General features: G+C 46.8%; 1 protein-coding gene across 1 annotated transcript in view; it reads left to right on the forward strand.

The window, feature by feature from the left end:
• The window catches only part of ASTN2 (astrotactin 2), an 861,071-nt gene that overhangs the window by 246,534 nt on the left and 594,920 nt on the right, over nucleotides 1-19,617 (forward strand). Inside the window, exon 4 of the mRNA XM_041762437.1 lies at nucleotides 2,441-2,593. Coding sequence (XP_041618371.1) covers nucleotides 2,441-2,593 — 153 coding nt within the window. The remainder of the gene's footprint in view (nucleotides 1-2,440; nucleotides 2,594-19,617) is intronic.

Below are 19,617 nucleotides of genomic sequence, written 5' to 3' on the forward strand. Positions count from 1 at the left end.
AGGGCTTTAACACAAGAAATTTGGAGGGACACAGTTCAATCCATGGTGACTATATTTGGAGATAGGATCTTTAAGATGTAATTAAAATGAAATGAGATCATTAAGGTGGAGCCCTAATCGGATAGGACCGTGGTGTCAGTAAACGAGGAAGAGATCTCTGTCTCTTTCCCTCTGTCTCTGCCTCCCTGCCTGTGGCTCTCTCTCCCTACCACGTGAGCACACTGTGAGAAGGTGGCTGTCTGTGAGCCAAGGAGAGGGACCTCGCTGGAACCCAACCACCCTGGCACCCTGATCTCACGCTTCCGGCCTCCAGAGCTGTGAGAACATAAATTTTTGTGAAGTTACCCAATCGATGATTTCTGTTCTGGTGGCCCGAGCTAAGACAACACCTCCTGTACTTGACACAGATACATTATGGTTTTTTTTTTTTTTCTGAAAACACTGTTGAATGGATGAGTGAACGGATAAGAAAATGAAAGAAAGCATGAATGTTGGCCAACCTGGATGGGCCCTGCCCTTGGAGGTTTCCAGACTTTTGACCACAGTGTAGTCCAGCTCTTACAATTCGGGGCCAATCATGCTCATCTCTGGGATTAAGCCATCAGGACTGGGCGCGGGGAAGTGCTTCTCAGAATTGGAGCGTAGCCTCTTGCGGGAAGGCTGTGCATCATAGGCTTGGGGTAGGTGTCCCATGTTTGGGTTGTTCTCGGTTCACCTTTAAGGAGACCTAATGGAGAAATCTAGGGAGACAGCAAGACAGGCAGATGAGAGAGTTACGCCACCTCATGGCTCATTTGTAGAGTCAGTTGTCTTTCCTTAGCAAACATGGATTAACCCCCCCCCCCCCCCCGCCCCGCCGCCTGTGTCCTCAAAGACAGAGCTTCTCGCAGAGCCCCATGCCCAAACCAGCCTTCTGGGTGTGAGCTACGCCCCAGTCGCATCTGTCTAAGCTGAAAAGCTTACCTGGGAAAACAGGAGCTCCTTAGAAATTGGTGTTGGGATGTTCAGAAGCCTTCTTTGTCCAGTCCGGTGAAATCCCTTCAAAGAAACAGGAATCTTTTGCACATACCATCTCCTGGCCTCAGACAGCAGGTGGCTCCAACTGAAGAAGCGTCCTTGCCTCTGGAGACATAGATGGAGGGAGGGCTGAGCTTGGAGACTTCAAAGTTGGGACTCTCTTTGGGAATTTCTCAGAACAAAGGCAGTGAGGCCATTTAGATGATTTCCTTTGCTTCTTTCCCATTTCCTCCCCTTACCTTTTATGTTGTCCTCCTCCTTCCTTCTTAAGCTTTTGTTTCTTTTTTGTTCTTCTTTTATCTTCACCTTTTTTTCTCTGTCCGTCTTGACCTCACTCTTACCATTCTCTGGAACTTCCTACCAGTTTCAATTTTATGGAAACGAGGCTACTAACAAATCCATCCAGGGTATTGATAAAAATAGAGCATTGGACTGGGATTTAGAAGGCTTGACTTTGCCACTGGCTAGCCTGGAGTGAGTCACATGCCTTGTTTGGCTGGGCTGGGGGGTGAGGGGTGTGGCTCAGTTTCCCTTTCAGTAAAATTGGGATATTGTACCAAGTGATCTCCATGTCACAGTACTGCAGTTTTATCTTCTCAAATGTTACTTGACCCATGATGTCGTCTCCCCCCAACGCCACTGTTCTGGTTCTGGCTGGCTACGCCAAAGCCTCTCTGCACTGGTCTCTCCACCTCTGCATGCATCCTCCGCATTCTTACTAGGAATTGTTGTCAGACGAGACTTATTTTGAACATGCCAATTTTCTGCAAATTTTCAGTGAATAGCTTTTGCCATTAGGGTACATTCCAGACTCCTCAATGTGACTCACAGTGATCTTACCCGCTGGCCTCGTCTCCTCTTTGCATGTTCCCTTGGAGCCACATTGAACTCACGCCATGCTCTTTCGGGCTTCGGATCTTTGCCCATGCCTTTCCTCCTACCCAGGTGCTCTTTCTTATCCCAGATCTCTTTAGTAACCCTACTCTGATTCTACTCCCTTTGCTAATTCCTATTCCTCCTTCAGGTGTCCCTCTAAATAGTACCTCCTCCAGAAAGCCTGCCTTGACCTCCAGGATGGGTGAGAGGACCCTTCTTGGGGCTACTCTGGTACTCTGCACTCTCCTAGCACTAAAGTATTGCAGTATTGGGAATGCCTGGATGGGTGTCTTCCCAAACTACAAATTCCTTGAATCACGAATTGGGTCTGACTTCTTCTCACCCTATCTCAAGGGCTCAGGGCAATGCCTGGAATGGAGTGTGTGTTGAATGCCTCAGTGAAGAGCCAACAGATACCGGTGACTGTGGCTTCCATCTCATCATGGGTCAGGGAGGGAGCTCCAGGGACTCAGGGTGGCCAGGCCCAGTCCTCTAGGGGCTGGGGGCAGGCCGAGCCCTAACCTCAGCCCCATTGCCCACCCTGTAGCAGCAGCTGAGGCGACGCAGGAGACCGTGGAGTCCCTGATGCAGAAGTTCAAGGAGAGTTTCCGCGCTAACACGCCCATCGAGATCGGTCAGCTGCAGCCAGCCCCACGCAGGGCCTCGGCAGGGAGGCGGAAGCGGAGGAGCAAGTCTCGAGGTAGGCCCTCCCTCGACGGGCTGTCCCCAGGTTCTGAACGTACCAGGAGGAGGTGTGCCCCCTTCCCTTGTTTCCCAGTCCTCCCATAATCGTGCCGTACTGTCCCTGGTCAGTCATCTCAGCTGAGGCTTGAAGATAGCTGACCTGTGCCTCGGGGGGGGTGGTGCTAGTGTCACTGAGCCCCAGCTGCCTCATTTGAGATGGGACTGGACCATCCATCTCCTAGAGCAGCTGAGAAGATTAGCAACAGGCACCTTGAAGCTCCCTACATTTAGTGGGTGGCTCTCTGGAGAGCCCGGGAGACGCAGATGTTCTCGTGGAAGGCATCCTCACGCTGGGATCCCGGAGCAGGTTTGGGAGTCGCTCTTCAATAGAATAGCATCGTGGTCAGGGGTGGGAGCACTGTAAAGTAGGTAGAACTGGATTCAAAATTTTGATTCTGCTGTTAACTAACGGCGTCACTGTGGGCTGGTCGCCCTGCTTCTCCAAACCACTCCCATCCCATGGGATTGTTACGATATCTTAGCACAGTGCCCAGCCCAGCATGCAATAAAAAGGAGATGTTTCCCTCCTCCCCTTCTCTTCCTCCTCTTCCCATCTCCTCCTTCTCCTTCTCCTCCTCCTCCTCTTCCTCCCCGTCATCACCATCATCACCTCTTTCTTCCTCTTGTCATCTGTATGACTCTGTAGATGGGATGGGCCCCCTTACATTGCTTGGCATCCGAATCCCTTCCCTTCCCTGTAAGCTTACTCAATAGCCTCCAGCTCCTCTCTTCTTCTGACCTCTCATGTCTCTAGTCCCTGTGAACATCATTCTGATGGTTTAATTCCTCTTCTCCCAGAGCTTTAGTGGCCGTCCAGGGCCTTCAGAAGTGCCCAGGATTGTGGAAAGGACCATCCAAGGCCATTGTGGAGCTCTGGTCTCTGCTGTCCCACCTAAATCTGCGTGTTCCACTACCATGTTCCTTTTCATGCTGTTCTCCCTGCCTTAAATACCTATCCGGACCCTAGGAACAATTACTGTCATTTATGGACACTTACTCCAGGCAGCAAGCTAAATACTATATACTTCTCTCTCTCTTTTTTTCATTTGATTCTCAGCAACACTACATAGAAGGTACAGGGCTAAATGCCATTTTACAGATGATAAGGCTAAAGCACGGGAAGCTGTGGGCACTTGCCCAAAGGGATGCCCTCATCAGTAGGAGAGCCTGGAAGAACTAACCCAGCTGAATTCCAGACCTTTGAATTGAACCACTGTACTCAGAGCTGGCCAGGCCCTGCCTGTGTTCCCAACCTAACTTGCACGGCACATTCCACGAAGACGCCGCTGGCTGTCACGGCCAGAATTCACTCTGAATGCTCACGTGTGTGAGTTTGCCCACATACGTGTCAAGCACTGATTTCATTGTTGTGGAATATAATGTCGTCTTGTTTGGGACAGAGAATTGTGTGGAGGTGGGACTCGTCTGGCTGCCTGAAGCATCTTTGCACTTCTGGGCCTAGATCGGTACCTGCACACATGGTAGACGTTGCTATTTGTTGAGAGGATGTCTAGGTCTTTGTCCTGTGAAATCCTGAACCCTGGCACAAACCAAGGATCAACACATTAAACTGAGGTCGTAAATCAAGGCAGAAGCCGATGCCAGGGTTCCTTTTGGGAATCCACACGGTAACCCCCAGGTTGAACCGATGTGTAATGGTGAGTAAGTCACTTTGAGGTCAGCCGTGTCTGGTTGCCAGTCCCAGCCCAGTCAGCTTCAACTTGAATGGCTTTTAAAGAGTCACAGGGTATCTCTGAGGCCCAGGCTCTTCTTCTGTACAATGGGATGTCAGTTCTTGCCCCAGGGCATTGCTGTGAAGACATGTGAACCGGTGAATGTAGACACCATGGAACGCTCAGCCCATGTGTTGGGAGCTGAGTAAACGCTGCCTTGTGTGTGTCCCATCTTATATCTGTGCAGGGTCACTTGTAGTTTCATTGAGCCTTACCTACCCATCTTTTCCCTTCTATCAGTCACCAAGAATTCCCTTCCTAGATACGCTCCTGGCAAATACAGCCCCCATGAGTACAAGTGACTCCCAGTCCTTAACCTCCCCTGTTCTCATTGCCTGTCTGAATTATCTCCTTAGTGTCCTATCCAAAAGATTTGTTATACTACTGAATTCCTTCCCCCAAAATCCCTCTTTTACAACGTAACTGTCTTAATGAGGCCTCCACTCTTGGGCATTTGGGCTGTTTCTGATTGCTCACTATTACACAGTGCCGTAAACTAGGCCACATGGGGCTTCTTTTAGTGGGAGGGGAATTAGGCTTGGCCTTTGCTTTGGAATCTGTCTCCCCCTCTTGGGGCAGAATTTCAGAATTTGATTATTAATGAAAATCTGCTGTTTGACTTAGATGATGAGTGGATATCAAATTGCTTTTGATTTACAAGTCAAATTGGGCCTAAGAGAACTAAGGCAAGAAGAAATTCTTTTTTTTTTTTTTTTTTCCTAAATGTATCTCGAATCTGTCCTCCCTTTCTTTGTCACCAGTATGACCACCTCTCACCTCCTGCTGGCAACTATACCCTCTTGGGATTCCATCTCCTCAAAGTAGCCAGAGTAATCTTTTAAAAATTTTTTTAGAGATTTTATTTATTTATTCATGAAACACAGAGAGAGAGGCAGAGACACAGGCAGAGGGAGAAGCAGGCTCCATGCCGGGAGCCCGATGCGGGACTCGATCCCAGGACCCCAGGATCACGCCCTAAGCTGAAGGCAGATGCTCAACTGCTGAGCCCCCCAGGTGTCCCAAGAGTAGTCTTTTTAGACACATAACCAGGATAAGGCCACTTTCTGTGAAAATCATTCTGTGGTTTCCTGCTGTCCTCAGAATGCATCCCAAACTACTTGCCAGTCTCCTCTGCCCTCTGGATCTGGCTCCTGCCCTCTTGACTCGCTCGGCATTTCCTTGTGATCCAGCCTCACTGTCTTCCTTCGATTGCTGGAACACAGCAAATGGTTCCCCAGTTTAGAACCTGACGACGTGCTGTCTTCCCCGTGCTGTGTCTCTTTACGTGCCCCAGCCCCCGGCTGCTCCCCTGGCAGTTCTCCCACCATTCAGCTCTCAGCTCTGATCCTAGTTCATCCGAACGGGCTTGCCTGACCACCCAGTCCAATGCTCTCTACCCAAGACGGTGCTATGTTACCCTTTTTATTGACTTGTTCCATAATCGTGTGGTCTAAAATGATTTTTGTTTCTTGGCTTATTTACTGACCTCAAAAAATGTGGTTCATACTCGTACGCCGAATACATAGAAAGGGCTTAATACGTATTTGTTGAATAAATGACTGTATTAACCTCCAAAGATCATTCAAAAGTGGCTCAGGTTTGTAACTTCCGGATTGGTGCTGTAAGAGGGATCCAGGATAAGCCGGAGCCTCTTGCTACAGACCTCCGGGGAGTCTTGTTTCCCCTAGAGATAGGCTTGCTGATGGATAACACATTAACTGTGCTCAAGTGGATGCTGTTAAGGCAATTTTGAAAATGGCTTAATAACATTGTGCTCGTGATTTTACTGCCACCATTGGATAGGGTTTTTCGCAAGACAGAAGAAGGATAGTGTGCACCAGGCCCGCGCTTCCCGGCTCGCATGCTTACTGCTGCAGGTCCTCAGGATTATCTCGGACTGGGGAACCCCACGGGCGATACAAGTCAGAAAAATTGTGCATTCTCCATCTGCCTCTTGGACATTTCTGAATGCATTCTAAACTCTTGAAGACCCTAGGAAGTCCTGCAGGACAGGAAGCTGGGCTTCTTTGTTTGGCTCCACGTCTGTGCAACCATCTTGACCACAGACTCTATGTTTCCTCCTGGAACATTTATTAGCATCTCAAGGAACAGAAGCAACCACAGAAATGCAGGGTTGGAAGTGCTCCATTAGCCTGCATGACCATCAGAAGCCCCAGATCCCGTAAGAGGGACTGAATTCTTTTTTTTTTTTTTAAGATTATTTATCTATGAGACACACAAAAGGAAAGAAGCAGAGACACAGGCAGAGGAAGAAGCAGGCTCCCTGGAAGGACCCAGATGTGGGACTCGATCCCAGGACCCCGGGGACACGACCTGAGCCGAAGGCAGATGCTCAACCGCTGAGCCACCCGGGTGCCCCCGGAGGGTCTGGATTCTCAGTGGAACTCTTTCACCTGCTGCTGAGGTGGCGTCGGGCCTTCTGGCCCAGAGTGGCAGCACCTGGCCTCTCTCTGCCTCCGTGGTGCCCAGTGGTTTGCAGCAGATGGAGCGGGCAGTGGGCAGCCGGTGTCGTGGGATGGAGCACGGTTCACAGCAGCTCCAATGTGTTTCTGTGACTCTGGCTTCCTCCTGAGAGGCCTCGTGGACGTTCAAGTGCATCATCCTTAGGCGGACAGAGGGAGGCGGTGGGGGACTTGATTGCTGTCCTCCTGTCTCTGACAGGGTTTTATGAGGCAGCTGTTGAGCAGGCACTGCCCCCCCCCAGCCCTGCCCGCGGCCACAGGAAGTGAAAAGTGAATGTGTTGGGGCTAAAATAAAGCAGGGGAAGATTGCTTTTGATGGGAGGAAGAGCTTCCCGAGGCTCATGAGGTTTAGCTAGGGATTTAAAAGTGGGATTTTTGTATTTAAAATGGAACTAACCAGGTATTATCTAACTACCCATATAGGACATTGGTAGTATTGACACTATTTTGCAGATGGGGAAACTGAGGCTAACACAGCTTCTTCAATTGCTTAAGATCAATCAGTCAGCTCATGGGGGTTAGTTACATTTTAAATACAAAAATCCCACTCTCCGTAATGAGTAGCTGATGTTATTACTGTCATCGGGTCCTGCTCATGTGGCCTGCAGAGGCTCCCAGGTCCGCCCCGTGCTCTCTGGGCCACTGCCTCTGACCTGGCTGAGGTTTCATTATTCCTCATCCAGAGTCCTGCAACAGCCCCTTCATCCACAAATCCATCTTCCATCCTGGTGGCTGGAGCGATCTTTTGAAAACACACTAAATCCGGCCATGTCGCTCTCTAGGCTACAACAGTTTCCAAACCGTCTGTCACTGGCATTAGGGCATCTCAAGCTTCCGCGGGGAGGTCTTCTAAAGACAGGTGAGAATCAAGACACTCCCAAAGGGTCTACAGCTGGGCTCAATAGACATTGGCCATAAGCCCCAAATACCAGATATCACCTAAAAAAAACCCCAAAAAACCCCATGACATTCTATTTCATAATACGTACTTGCTTATTTCAGTTTAAATTATACTTCATTAGCTTTTCAGTGAAATCATTTAACATTTTCTCAAGTCTTTAGGTTGTAGGGATGTCCCAGGAAGAAGGACCAAGGTTATGCTGAGGATGTTGGGGTGGTGAGGGTGCCACCTTCAAAGGGTTTCTATAGGGTCGAATGACACAATGCCTGTAGAGCAGAGAGCCCAGCAAGAGGTGCACGTGGAACATAGGTGCCCCATTGTTTTATTGGTTGTTATGTTTATCACTGTTGCTTCATTGTTGCTCTGATGCCTGTCAGTATCCTTACCCACTTGGGGTATCTGTGCTCAGCTTTAGGAGCAAGAATCTGTAAGATGCAGGGGACATGTTTGATAGGTGGAAAGGTGCCGTAGTCTGCTACACAGGCTCCTTCCTCGCCAACTCCAGCCTGCCCCCAGCTCCATCCAGGTCCCAAGCCTCTGCAATCTGTGGCTTCCAGCACACTGGCCATTTTCCCATTCAGCCAATCTGCCTGGCTTCCCAAGTCTGTGTCCAGATCACGTTCTGCCTAGAACGCCCTCCCTTTCTCCCCTCTCTCTGTCCCAGGCAGCAAATTACTACTCATTTTTCAGAATTCGGTTTCAAAGTCTTCGCTGGGAAGGAACACCCCCTCAGCCCGCCCTCAGCCCTAACCTCGGCTCAGCGAGCCGCTCCTTTGTCCGGGCCCATGCAGCCCAGTGCTGCTTTCCGTCTCAGCCTTTATCACAATCCATCGTAAATACGTGCGGACGCATCTGTCTCCCTCCCTGGTTCTGACAGTCCCATGATGGGAAGGACAGTGATTTATGTCTCTCTGTAGCTCCAGTGTGTAACAGAGCTGGCACGGAATAGCAATCGGCAGAATGAGAGAAAGTGGGGACAGATGGATGGAAGGATGGATGGATACGAGATAGCCGGGAGCACCGCAGAATGCAAATGGTTAATGAGATGTGGTGCACCAGAGTCTCCTCAGCATTTAGTGTATTTCATGCATTTTTTTAAAGATTTTATTTATTTATTCATGAGAGACAGAGAGCGAGAGAGAGAGAGAGAGGCAGAGACACCAGCAGAGGGAGAAGCAGGCTCCATGCAGGGAGCCTGATGCGGGACTCAATCCCGGGTCTCCAGGATCACGCCCTGGGCTGAAGGCGGACACCAAACTGCTGAGCCACCCAGGGATCCCCTATTTCGTGTATTTTAAGTACTGTGCACATCACCCATTACCTCATTTAAAAGCTTCCCCAGATCCCATAGGGTAAGGCCTATAATTATCCCAGGCTACAGGAGAGGAAGGTCAGACGTAGGTTAAGGGACTTGCCCAAGTTGGTCCAGCCAGTGGATGTGGACCCGTGAGCTCAGGGCTCAGACACAGCCCACACTGCGTTCCCATGCGACTTGGGTTTTCGTTGCGGCGGGTCCAGGTGAGGCCTTCAAGCTGTGAAGCGGTGCCCGCCCAGGCTAGACCCTGGAAGCAAGTGGCTGAAGCTTCTCTTGCGTTGACAAGTGTTTCTGCATCACCTGTGCTGCTGCGGGGGAGTTCAGGGGCTAGAAGACCCTGGAGGGTGAGGCCTCTCTCTCCGCGCCAGAATGAGAGTCAGGACCCCCCCTTCAGACCCCCTCCGGCCCCAGGGAACATGCCATGGCCTCAGGGGCGTGCGGGAAGTAGGCCTGCTAGTCATTCGGGACGACTTTGAAGACTTCCCAAAGAGTCACCATAAAGCATCGTTTGGAAGGGCGAGCAGACTCTTGGCGCCCGGCGGTGGGTTGGGGAGGTGAGCCAGGGCTGAGCCAGGGCTCGAAGGTGGCGGAACAGAAGAGCAGTGGCATCATGGACAAAGGGCCAGACCCCAGGCCACTGCCGTGGTCCCCAGGACAGCCTCACTCCCAGGAGGCTGGTTCAAGACTTGCTGCAGCACCTCGGGCAGGGACCTCCACCCCCACGTCCCTGTAGGAAGGGATGGCTGCTAAGTGGGCAGAGGCTCCGGGGACCAAGACAGCTAGAACACAGAAAAATAAAAACCGGACCCGGGGCTTCCTGTTCCGCATTTATGCATAACAACAGCCCAGTAAGGCAGATAATTTAAAGCCATTAATGTTTCCGAATATTTTCTTCCAACTAAGTGAATAATTTATAGCCAGTTACCAATAAACAGGAAAAAAATAATATATTTACATAAGCCTACATTCTGAGGACAGTGTGTTGCAGTAAAAGGGCATATTGGGGTGTATCTGTCAGGGAGGGTAAAGGAGCCAGAAGCTCGGATAACCTCTTCTCTATCTTCCTTGTGGTATTTGTCATTTATTACCTTTTATTAGAGTAATTTATGGCCACCTCTCTTCTCCCTTAATTAAACTCATGAAGTGCAGTGGCTATGTCCAGGTCATGCCTGTGCTTTCATAGACTAGCCTAGCTCCTGACAAATAGCAGATGCTCAGTTAATGCTTGATGGATTAATGGACAATTAATGACCTTGGACAAGACCTTCAGCCCCCCGGGCCTCAGTGTCCCCGTCTAAGAGGCTGTGTGTTTTTGTGGAAAGAAGCTCTCGGGTTCGGGAGTCAGATGGATGTACATTCATATCCCATTTCTGCCTCTGACTCGCTCAACTTTGGGAAGTGACTTTTTGTGCTAAATTGGCATTACCTAATCTACAAATTGTATAATCGGCCACCTCCTGGGGGGCTGGGGGATTAGAGTTAATGCATGTAAAGTGCTCAGCAGGCTGCACTAAACATGGTAAGTGCCCAATAAATCTCTGTTGTTGTTAATTTGGAAAGCAAAGGTGATGTGCTAGATAATTTCCACAGGTCTCCTCTGACTTAAATGGTTTTTGATGATAAATCTGATTGGGGAGCATTGTTGTGTGTTGAAAGGCCGAGTATTCGGAGGCTGGAACTCCAGCTCTTAAGTGCAGCTGGGTTCTCAGGGAAACTGCTTAAGCTCCCCGGGTTCCGTCCCCAGCACCTGGAGATGCGAGCACACCTGCCGTTCTTGTTTCCCAGGGCCGTTGTGAGAATGTGCTGCTTCTGGCCATGTTCCTATAAGCACTCTGTGGATTAGCTGCATCCTGAAATCAGAGTCTTGGCGCCTTCAAACACAGGGATGCTGTGAACAGTTGCTGGGGAAGCCTTATCCCCGGGGCTCCGACCGTCTTTTTCTTGGCCTGAGGCCCTTCCCAAGAAGGCCGGTGCCACCAGCAGCCCCGTGATTCCTGGGCCGTGTTGGGCTGAGGTAGGGGAGAGCTGATTTGTAGTCAGAGTACACAGCTGCCTCCATAAATCTCCTACGTGTCTTTCAGAGAAGTTTGCGTTGCTGGAAGTGTGTGTCTCCTCCGGGCGGTTTTCCTTGTCTGTCTGAAATATGTCAGGGGGCTCTTAGTCAATTCCGGCTGGCCTGGCGGGGTGCACAGGCAATCACAAGTGGCCACAGCAGAAGGGGGGCCGGGGGCTGGTGGGGCCTGCGGTCACAACTCTTAAGATACTTCTTTTACCAGAATGTCACAAATGTTGTGTCTGGATCGTAGCATAATAACCCCAAAACTCTGTGACTTAGGACAGCCACCATTTATTTGGCTTTTAATCCAAGTTGAGCATTTGGAATGGGATCAGCTGGGCAGTTCTGGTCTGGGTGGGGTAGGCTCAGTGGACTCGGCCAGCCAGCTATCCAAAGCTGGTTCAAATGGTGGATGGTGGGATCCCCGGGTAGCTCAGCAGTTGAGCGTCTGCCTTCAGCTCAGGACGTGGTCCTGGGGTCCCAGGGGGTCTGCATGGAGCCTGCTTCTCCCTCTGCCTATGTCTCTGTCTCTCTCTGTGTCTCTCATGAATAAATAAATAAATTCTTCAAACAAAAACGAAAACAAATGGTGGATGGTTCCCAAAACAGCAAAAATAGGAGCTGCAAGGTATTTTTGAAGCCAAAACCTGGAAGGCACACATCCCTTCTGCTTTGTTCTATTGCTCAAAGCAAGTCTTGGGATCATCTTAGATTCAGGAGGTGGCCAAATAAGAGTTCACCTCTTTAAGGATGAAGGGACACAATATTGGACTGTGTTTTTTTTTTTTTTAATTTATTTTAGAAAGAGAGAGTGGGTGAGGGGCAGAGGGAGAAGGAGAGAGAATCTCAAGCAGACTCCATGCCCAGTGCAGAGCCCGATGCAGGGCTTGATCCGGGACCCTGAGATCATGACCTGAGCTGAAATCAAGAATCGACACTCAACCGACTGAACCACCTAGGTGCCCCTATTGATTTTTTACAACCTATAGGTACTGATGTTTTATTAAGCTTCTGTCTTATGTTAAAGCCTGGAGTGATCTGCACAGTCTTCTGAGGCAAGTGTAATTATTCCTAATTTACTGATGGAAAAATGGAGGCTCAGATCTGTGAAGGAACTTCTATAATGTGTGGTACAGTTGGTTTAGGGAGGACCCTGTCCTAGATTCTAGTCTTTTGACCATTTACAGCTGGTCAAAGACCATATTTAATGTTTATACCTCTGTTAACCAGCTTTTTATAACAGGGCTAAAGAGGTTGGCTCACAAGCCATTGTTGGATCTGGCCTGGCTTGTGGTATATGGAAGGTAGTTGATTTTGGACAATAGCTCCATCCTCACAAGGGTGGTCTAATGAAGGATCATCATATTTTTCCTGTAAAGGGCTAGATAGGAAATATTTTAAGCTTTGCTGGCCAAGAGGCACACTTTGAGGATATAATGTAGACACTTATACAGTGAGAGAAAATTCTCCACAAATCTGACATCATTCAAAATACGATAATAATAACTAAGCATCATTTTTGGTAATAGAGTTCTTCTAATCAAAAGAATGGAACACATTTATGGATATTAAAATGTGAATTTTGTATGATTTTTACGTCTTAACATATTCCCCTTTTTGATTTGTTTTAACCACTTAAAGGTGTAAAAATCATTGTTAGCACCTGGACCACACAAAAACAGGCAGTGGATTGGATTTGACCTGCACTCCCTGCGGTACGGGAACATCTCAGATGTGGACTGAGAGGATCATAGACTTAACCCCTGCCTGTCTGCTTGCTGGCTGACTCTAGGTCAATGGAGATGTCTCAGAGGCCTCATAGTCACAGGCTTTCAGGCGCACAGTTGAGGGAAATAACTCCTTATATTCTCTTAGTCCAACAGAGATGGAAATGAATTTCAAGGTCATCCAATCCTTCCTGCTCGTAGATGCAGAAAATGATGGATGGGAAGACCTCATCCATGCCACAGAGAAGAATTAGAAGACCCAGGAATGGAATTCCAAGTCCCCTGACTTAACAAAATGGTCCTCTTTTCATGCAATTTGAACATGTAGAATCACATAGGTCATGTTACCTGCACAAGGACTGACTGTTGGGGGATTTGGAGAAAACCCATTGTAGCTGGCAGCCTGTGCCTTTTTCTGACTCAACTGTAATCAAACGGGTAAATCACTTAGAAGATTATAAAGAGAAGGCTTTGCATTTTCCCGTGCTTGAGATAGACGTGGTTAAACACACTGAGGATCCCGACTAGAGCTCCTGGGCTGTTAGCCAGAGTAGTCCCGTGGGCAGGGGAATGTGGCTGAGGAGGAAGGACTCTTTCATCAAGCTCCTATTTCATATTTACATATTGGACTTCAATATTTTGGGGTAACGTCCCAATTCTAGAATATTTACTGTTAAAAACAAGCATGCTTTTGTTTATAACAAAAGCTCCCATATCTAAACGAAAAGAATGTGGAGAGGAGCATGGTAAACTTTCAACAGCATGGCACACAAAGCTGACCTTCCTGCTCCATATACACATCCTTGCACACGTGTGCACATGTACACATACGTAGAATAAAATATAACTTTTTTAAAAAATGTAAGTTTATCAAAGATGAGGAAAGGTGACTCCTCAGGTGTAAAGAATGGAAAGGAAATGCAAAGCTCAGGCTTTAGAAGCTGATGCCTGGTGACTCCAGGTGGGCAGTAGGGTGTGGTGGGATACAGGTAAAGAGAAAGCAGGAACAAGAAGAGAATGGTTTGCTCTTTTTTTTTGTTCTCCTCTGACTTTGTTGTTATTGTTGTTGTTTCCTAAATTCCACATATGAGTGAACTCATAGATATTTGTCCTCCTCTGACTTACTTCACTTAGCATTATACTATCTAGCTCCATCCATGTCATTGCCAAGTGGCAGGGTTTCATTCTTCTTTATGGCTAAGTCATATTCCATTCTGTATCTACACCACATCTTCTTTATCCATTCATCAGTCTGTGGACATTTGGGCTGTTTCCATAATTTGGCTCTTGTAGATAATGCTGCTATAAATATCGGGGTACAGATATCCCTTTGAATTACTATTTTTGTATCCTTTGGGTAAATACCTAGTAGTGCACTTGCTGGATCATAGGGTAGCTCTATTTTTAACTTTTTGAGGAACCTCCATACTGTTTTCCAGAGTGGCTGCACCAGTTGGCATTCCCACCAGCAATGTAAGAGGCTTCCCCTTTCTCCACATCCTCGCCAACACCTGTTGTTTCCTGAGTTGTTAATTTTAGCCATTCTGACAGGTGTGAGGTGGTATCTCACTGTAGTTTTGATTTGTATTTCTATGATGTTGGTGATGTTGAGCAAGAAATAGACTCTTTAACTATTGAGAACAAACTGATGGTTTCCAGAAGGGATGGGGAGATGGGTTTAACAGGTGATGGGGCTTGAGGAGGGCACTTGTGATGAGCACTGGGTGTTGTATGGAAGTGTTGCATCACTAAGTTCTACACCTGAAACTAATATTACACAGTATGTTAACTCACTGAAATTTAAATAAAAACTTAAAAAATATTGGGATGCCTGGGAGGCTCAGTGGTTGAGCATCTATCTGCCTTTGGCTCAGGGCGTGATCCCAGGGTCCTGGGATAGAGTATCACATTGGGCTCCCTGCAAGGAGCCTGCTTCTCCCTCTGCCTGTGTCTCTGCCTCTCTCCATATGTCTCTCATGAATAAATAAATAAAATCTTAAAAAAATAAAATAAAAAACGTAAAAAAAGAACAGACTGAAATATAACATGGTAGAAATAAGCCCCCAAGCATGAGTAATTATAATAAATATAATTTGCAAACTGAAATTCAGAGATAGATTTGCATTAAGTAAAATCCGATTGCATGCTGTTTATCAGAGATCTTCCTAAAACATAAAGATATGGAAAGTTTGACAGTGAAGGGATGGAAAAATATATAGTAGGCAAATACTAATCAAATGGAAGCATGGGGAGAAGTAGAAATACATGGCAAAATAAACTTTATAACAAGAAACAAAAAAATTCTTAGGAATAAAGAGGGTCATTAATCATAAAAGGAACAGTTCACCAGAGACAAATGAAATCTGTACTTACGTACCGAAACAACAAAGCTTCAAAATATATAAAGAAAAAATGGAAGTACAATGACAGGTTGACTAATACATAATCTTCCTATTAGATCAAGTAGGCAAAATGAGAATGCAGCATATTAAACTATACTATTAAAAATATAATCAGATGAACATATATAAAATTCTGCCCCAAGAATTAGAGTTTAAAGATTTTGCACAAGAAGTAAGAAATTCTCTTTATGGGTCTTGACATTTTATGATCTCAGTTTTCTGGCTGTGGCCCAATTTCCTGAAATTTTATTTTATTTTCAATGATGACTCTTGGCAATTTCTGATGAAATGTGGCTTAATTTTTATCCCTCTGAAAGATATTTCTTTCAATCATCTGTAGAAATAGGGAGAAGCAATCTGTGTACACTGGTTTTATCTTTTGTTTGTTTTGTTTTGTTTTTGTGGGGAAGGAGAAGGGAGGTGTATAGGTGAGGTTGTAGTTGAACACTTCCAGAAAAATATTCGCTGTCAAGACAAAGTAGTAGTATTTTTTTGCAATCCACATTCTTCATATTTCTTCTTCGGGCCATAGAAATAGTTCATTTTGTCAGGATCTCTTCTGGAAATAGAAAGGCCCTATGTATGGTCTAGTGGAGCAGATAAGGTTCCAGGGAATAGCTGTATTGCCAACGTCCTTCTCTGTCAGCCTGGTTACCTTACCAAAGGTGTTGAGCGAGATGGGTCAGTGTGATCCCCTTCAGCAGAGTGTTGTGGCATTCATAGCAATCCACATAGATTCCACGGTGGGCAAAGGTCTTGAAGAAGTCATGCTTTCAGGCAGGAGTACCTAAAAATGCCTTGACAAGATCTTGAGAATGCAAGAAGAGGTCATTCCCCTGATCATTACAGCATCCCAGAATGGCTAGGATCTCTGATAGACTCTGGACTCATTCTAAGATCAGCTTCTGTGGTCCCAGCACAGCCAGACAAGTCAGATCATCCATCCTTATGGCATCATCCCCAGCATAGAATGAGTGTCTCCCTAGCTGTTCGCTAATGCTATTGCACCCGATTCCCATTCCTCGATTCCAGCCCTTCTTGCTACGTCTCTGCCCAGGGCCTCCAACCTCACTTCCATTCGTACTTTCAATGAGTGCCTACCAAGTGTGAGCCATTCTAGGTCCTGAGATGACAGTAGGTAACCAGACACATGAGGCCCTCACCCTCAGGGTGCTCAAGTTACGGAGGAGGAAACAGGTAGGCAGCCAACTAGCAATTACAGATTGTTATAAGTGCATTGGAATAAATGACTGGTGTTGACCATTATGGGTGTCCACCAAGCATGCAGTGAAACCAGGTAGGCTTCCTATTCCTTGCCTTGGCTGGAAACCATCACTACCCATGACTGCCCCAGCCAGGATGACGGTGCAGGAGGAACAGATCTTGAGGTTGTGGTTTGTTTCTTCCCTTCGGACATAGATCTGATAGGAAGCAGCAGCAATAATTGGCCACCTACTATGTGCCAGTCACTGTTCTAGGTGCTTTCAAATATACTATTATAACTCCTCTTCTGTAACATGATTCTGGAAAGGAAATTGATGTTCAGAGACATGAAGTACGTAGCCCAGCTCACATGGCCAGTCAGTGGTAGAGCCTGGATGTACACTTCGATCTGCTTCCAACACTATTGTCCCTGCTCCTGCATTGTAGCTGTGCCTGTTTGCAGCACCTGCTTCCAAGACTTGCATTCCCATCACCTGCAGGAGCCTCTGCACACATACGGCCGCACAGAGGTTGGACTGAAATTCAGCAGACATAAAGGCAGCTACAAAAAAAAAAAAAAAAAAGAAAGAAAGAAAGAAAGAAAGAAAGAAAGAAAGAAAGAAAGAAAGGAAAAAAAAAGCCCTTTCCTGAATCCCTGAATTACCCTGGTGGGATTTGCATTCATTTTCTTGCCTAATTATTATTAATAATATGCCATCTGTGTAAATGAAATTTTATGATTTTGTTGTAAACTTTTGTGCAATATAACTTAAAAGATATCTAATCTTTAATCTCATTGCATGATGGAAATGTTGGTTTGATACACAAGGTCTAATTGTCCCCACCACGTGTTAGAAATCCAAATGTAGCTAAACATTAAGGTTAAATGATGATATCACAACTTCCTCGGTTTGCATTTTACATTCAATTGAAAACACAAACCCCTCGCCTCATTAATCCTTTGCAATCCAATTTTTCCCCCCCTAAATGAAATGATCCTTTTGGGACACATTTATATCCTTTTAACAGCCGCCTGACAGTTCTGCTGATGGAGTTGGTATCCAACTTTGTTACTGGATAGTGACAACTTGCCCTGACGGATATGTGTACATAATTATTCTCTCGCAGTTAGATTTAATTAATGCTTACCCTCATCATGATCTTGCAGCTAGCGAGCTCTCTCTGCAGGAACAGTTAATGGCAAAAGGATTTCTCCTTTAGCCAAGAGAGACTCCAAAAGGCTTTGTAAAATTTACACTTTTTTTTAAGGAGGAAAAAAAATGCATCTGAGCTTATTTCTTCCCTTTCTCCATTAATGCCACCTGTGAATGGATTTGAGGCTACATATGGTGATGGGGTTGTTAAATCTAATTTCAGACTAAGTATTACTAATAGGAGGGTCTGTGGCAGACCCACAAGGAAGATGTATATTTTTTAATATCTAGCATAGAATCGAGGTGTCCTTGCTTCATTTCATTTACGTCTCTGTACAAAATATGGATGTGTGTATTTTCCTGACAAACTCTCTCCCCAAATGCCAACCCAGAGTTCAGTAATAGATGGCTGTGTGAGAGAGGAGATATTAAGAAGAAATGACAGGGGAGACAAAAGGAATGTGAAGATGAGCTTTAGAAAGGGATTATTAGGAAGTTCATAATAAGGGCAGGGAGTGTGTATTTGTAAAACCCTATTAGATGGGGGTACTTTATAAGTAATCTGTCCCAGTCCATGCTTGTGAAATATTCATGTGCCATTTGCTTTTTATTACCATAATGGCAGTGCCTTGTGTTTGCAGAGAGCTCTACAGTTTACAACAGATTCTCACATCCATTATCTTAGGTGATCTTCGTAACACCCCTGGGAGGAGGGTGGAGAAGCATTCACCGAGGAGGAAACTGAGGCCCAGATGGACTGAGTCACTTGCCCGGAGTCACACAGCTAGATAGTAAAAGCACCTAGCAGTGAAGCCATAGCTTTTAAAGCCCAATCCAACGCTGTCTTCATTGCCTTATACCAGTTAAGGGTTAAAATGCATGTAGAGAAGATTCAAGTGAGTGGCTCAGACAGTAGTCCCTCTTTGCCTTCATTTGTCTTGCTAAAGCGTCAGTGCACTCTCATTTAAAAGATACCATGTGAGTTGAGAATCATATGATGCTACTTTAATGACTGCCTGCAATATTAATAATCGTTATTACTGGGTGTTATTATGGGAGATTTCATCCAGTAGGATCTGAGAGGCCTCCCGTGAAATGTGGCTACTTCAGGATCAAAGGAAACACACTCCTTCCCCATCATGTCAAACGCTGCTTAAATGCCTTGACTTTGAGCCCCAAAGAAGCCTAAAATAAAATATTCTAGAAATTCATGACCTTGGAATGAGAGACGGGTACTTAGACATCATCCCATAATGCAGATGAGATAGCCAAGACCCAGGACTGTGAGTTAGTGACAGATCTGGGCCTGCCCCCCACCCCCCAATGTCGCTTACCAGCCTCCTGTTCAGATCTCTGTCTAGGACATCACATATGTAACCTGCAGCTGGGATGGGAAATGGCAGACGGGAAACTGAGGCCCGTAGGAGGGGTGAGGTTTATCCAAGGTCGTGCACTGACCCAGATGCAGTACTGGGCCCAACCTAAATCCTATCCCCTTAATATCTGTACATTTCAGTTCAACAAAAAATGTCTGTGTGAGTGTTAAGGGCCAGGCGTGGTGCTGACCCTGGTGAACATCATCCCGCAAAAGCACAGACAGCTGTTCTAGAGATGGGATGGGAGAGTTTGGCTGCTCACCCTTGCTCGGCACTGTGGGTGGGGGGAAAAATGGGAAACTTTTTCCCCGGGGAGGTCCCAAGTCCAGATGTAGACAAGATGACCTTGGAGAGGAAGGCTGGGGGCAGGGTGGGGTGCAGAGGGAGAGTGGGGAGGGGCGGAAAGGGAGGAGTCACAACCCCCACTGCACAGTCTCTTTCCTTTGCTTCCTTCCTAATGTTGCCCTGCTATGTCCCAGACGATGACAATTTGAGTTGAAAAACTATGTGCCCGTGGAAGGCAGTCTCTTGTATTTGCTGGCCCTTTACAGTTTGCAGAGCACTGGCATTGCTGCTGTCATTGGATCCTTATTTGCCAAGGGCTTACTTTGTGCCAAGCACCATGCCCAT

Source organism: Vulpes lagopus, chromosome 7, assembly GCF_018345385.1.
Source record: "Vulpes lagopus strain Blue_001 chromosome 7, ASM1834538v1, whole genome shotgun sequence".
Classification (NCBI taxonomy): Eukaryota; Metazoa; Chordata; class Mammalia; order Carnivora; family Canidae; genus Vulpes; species Vulpes lagopus.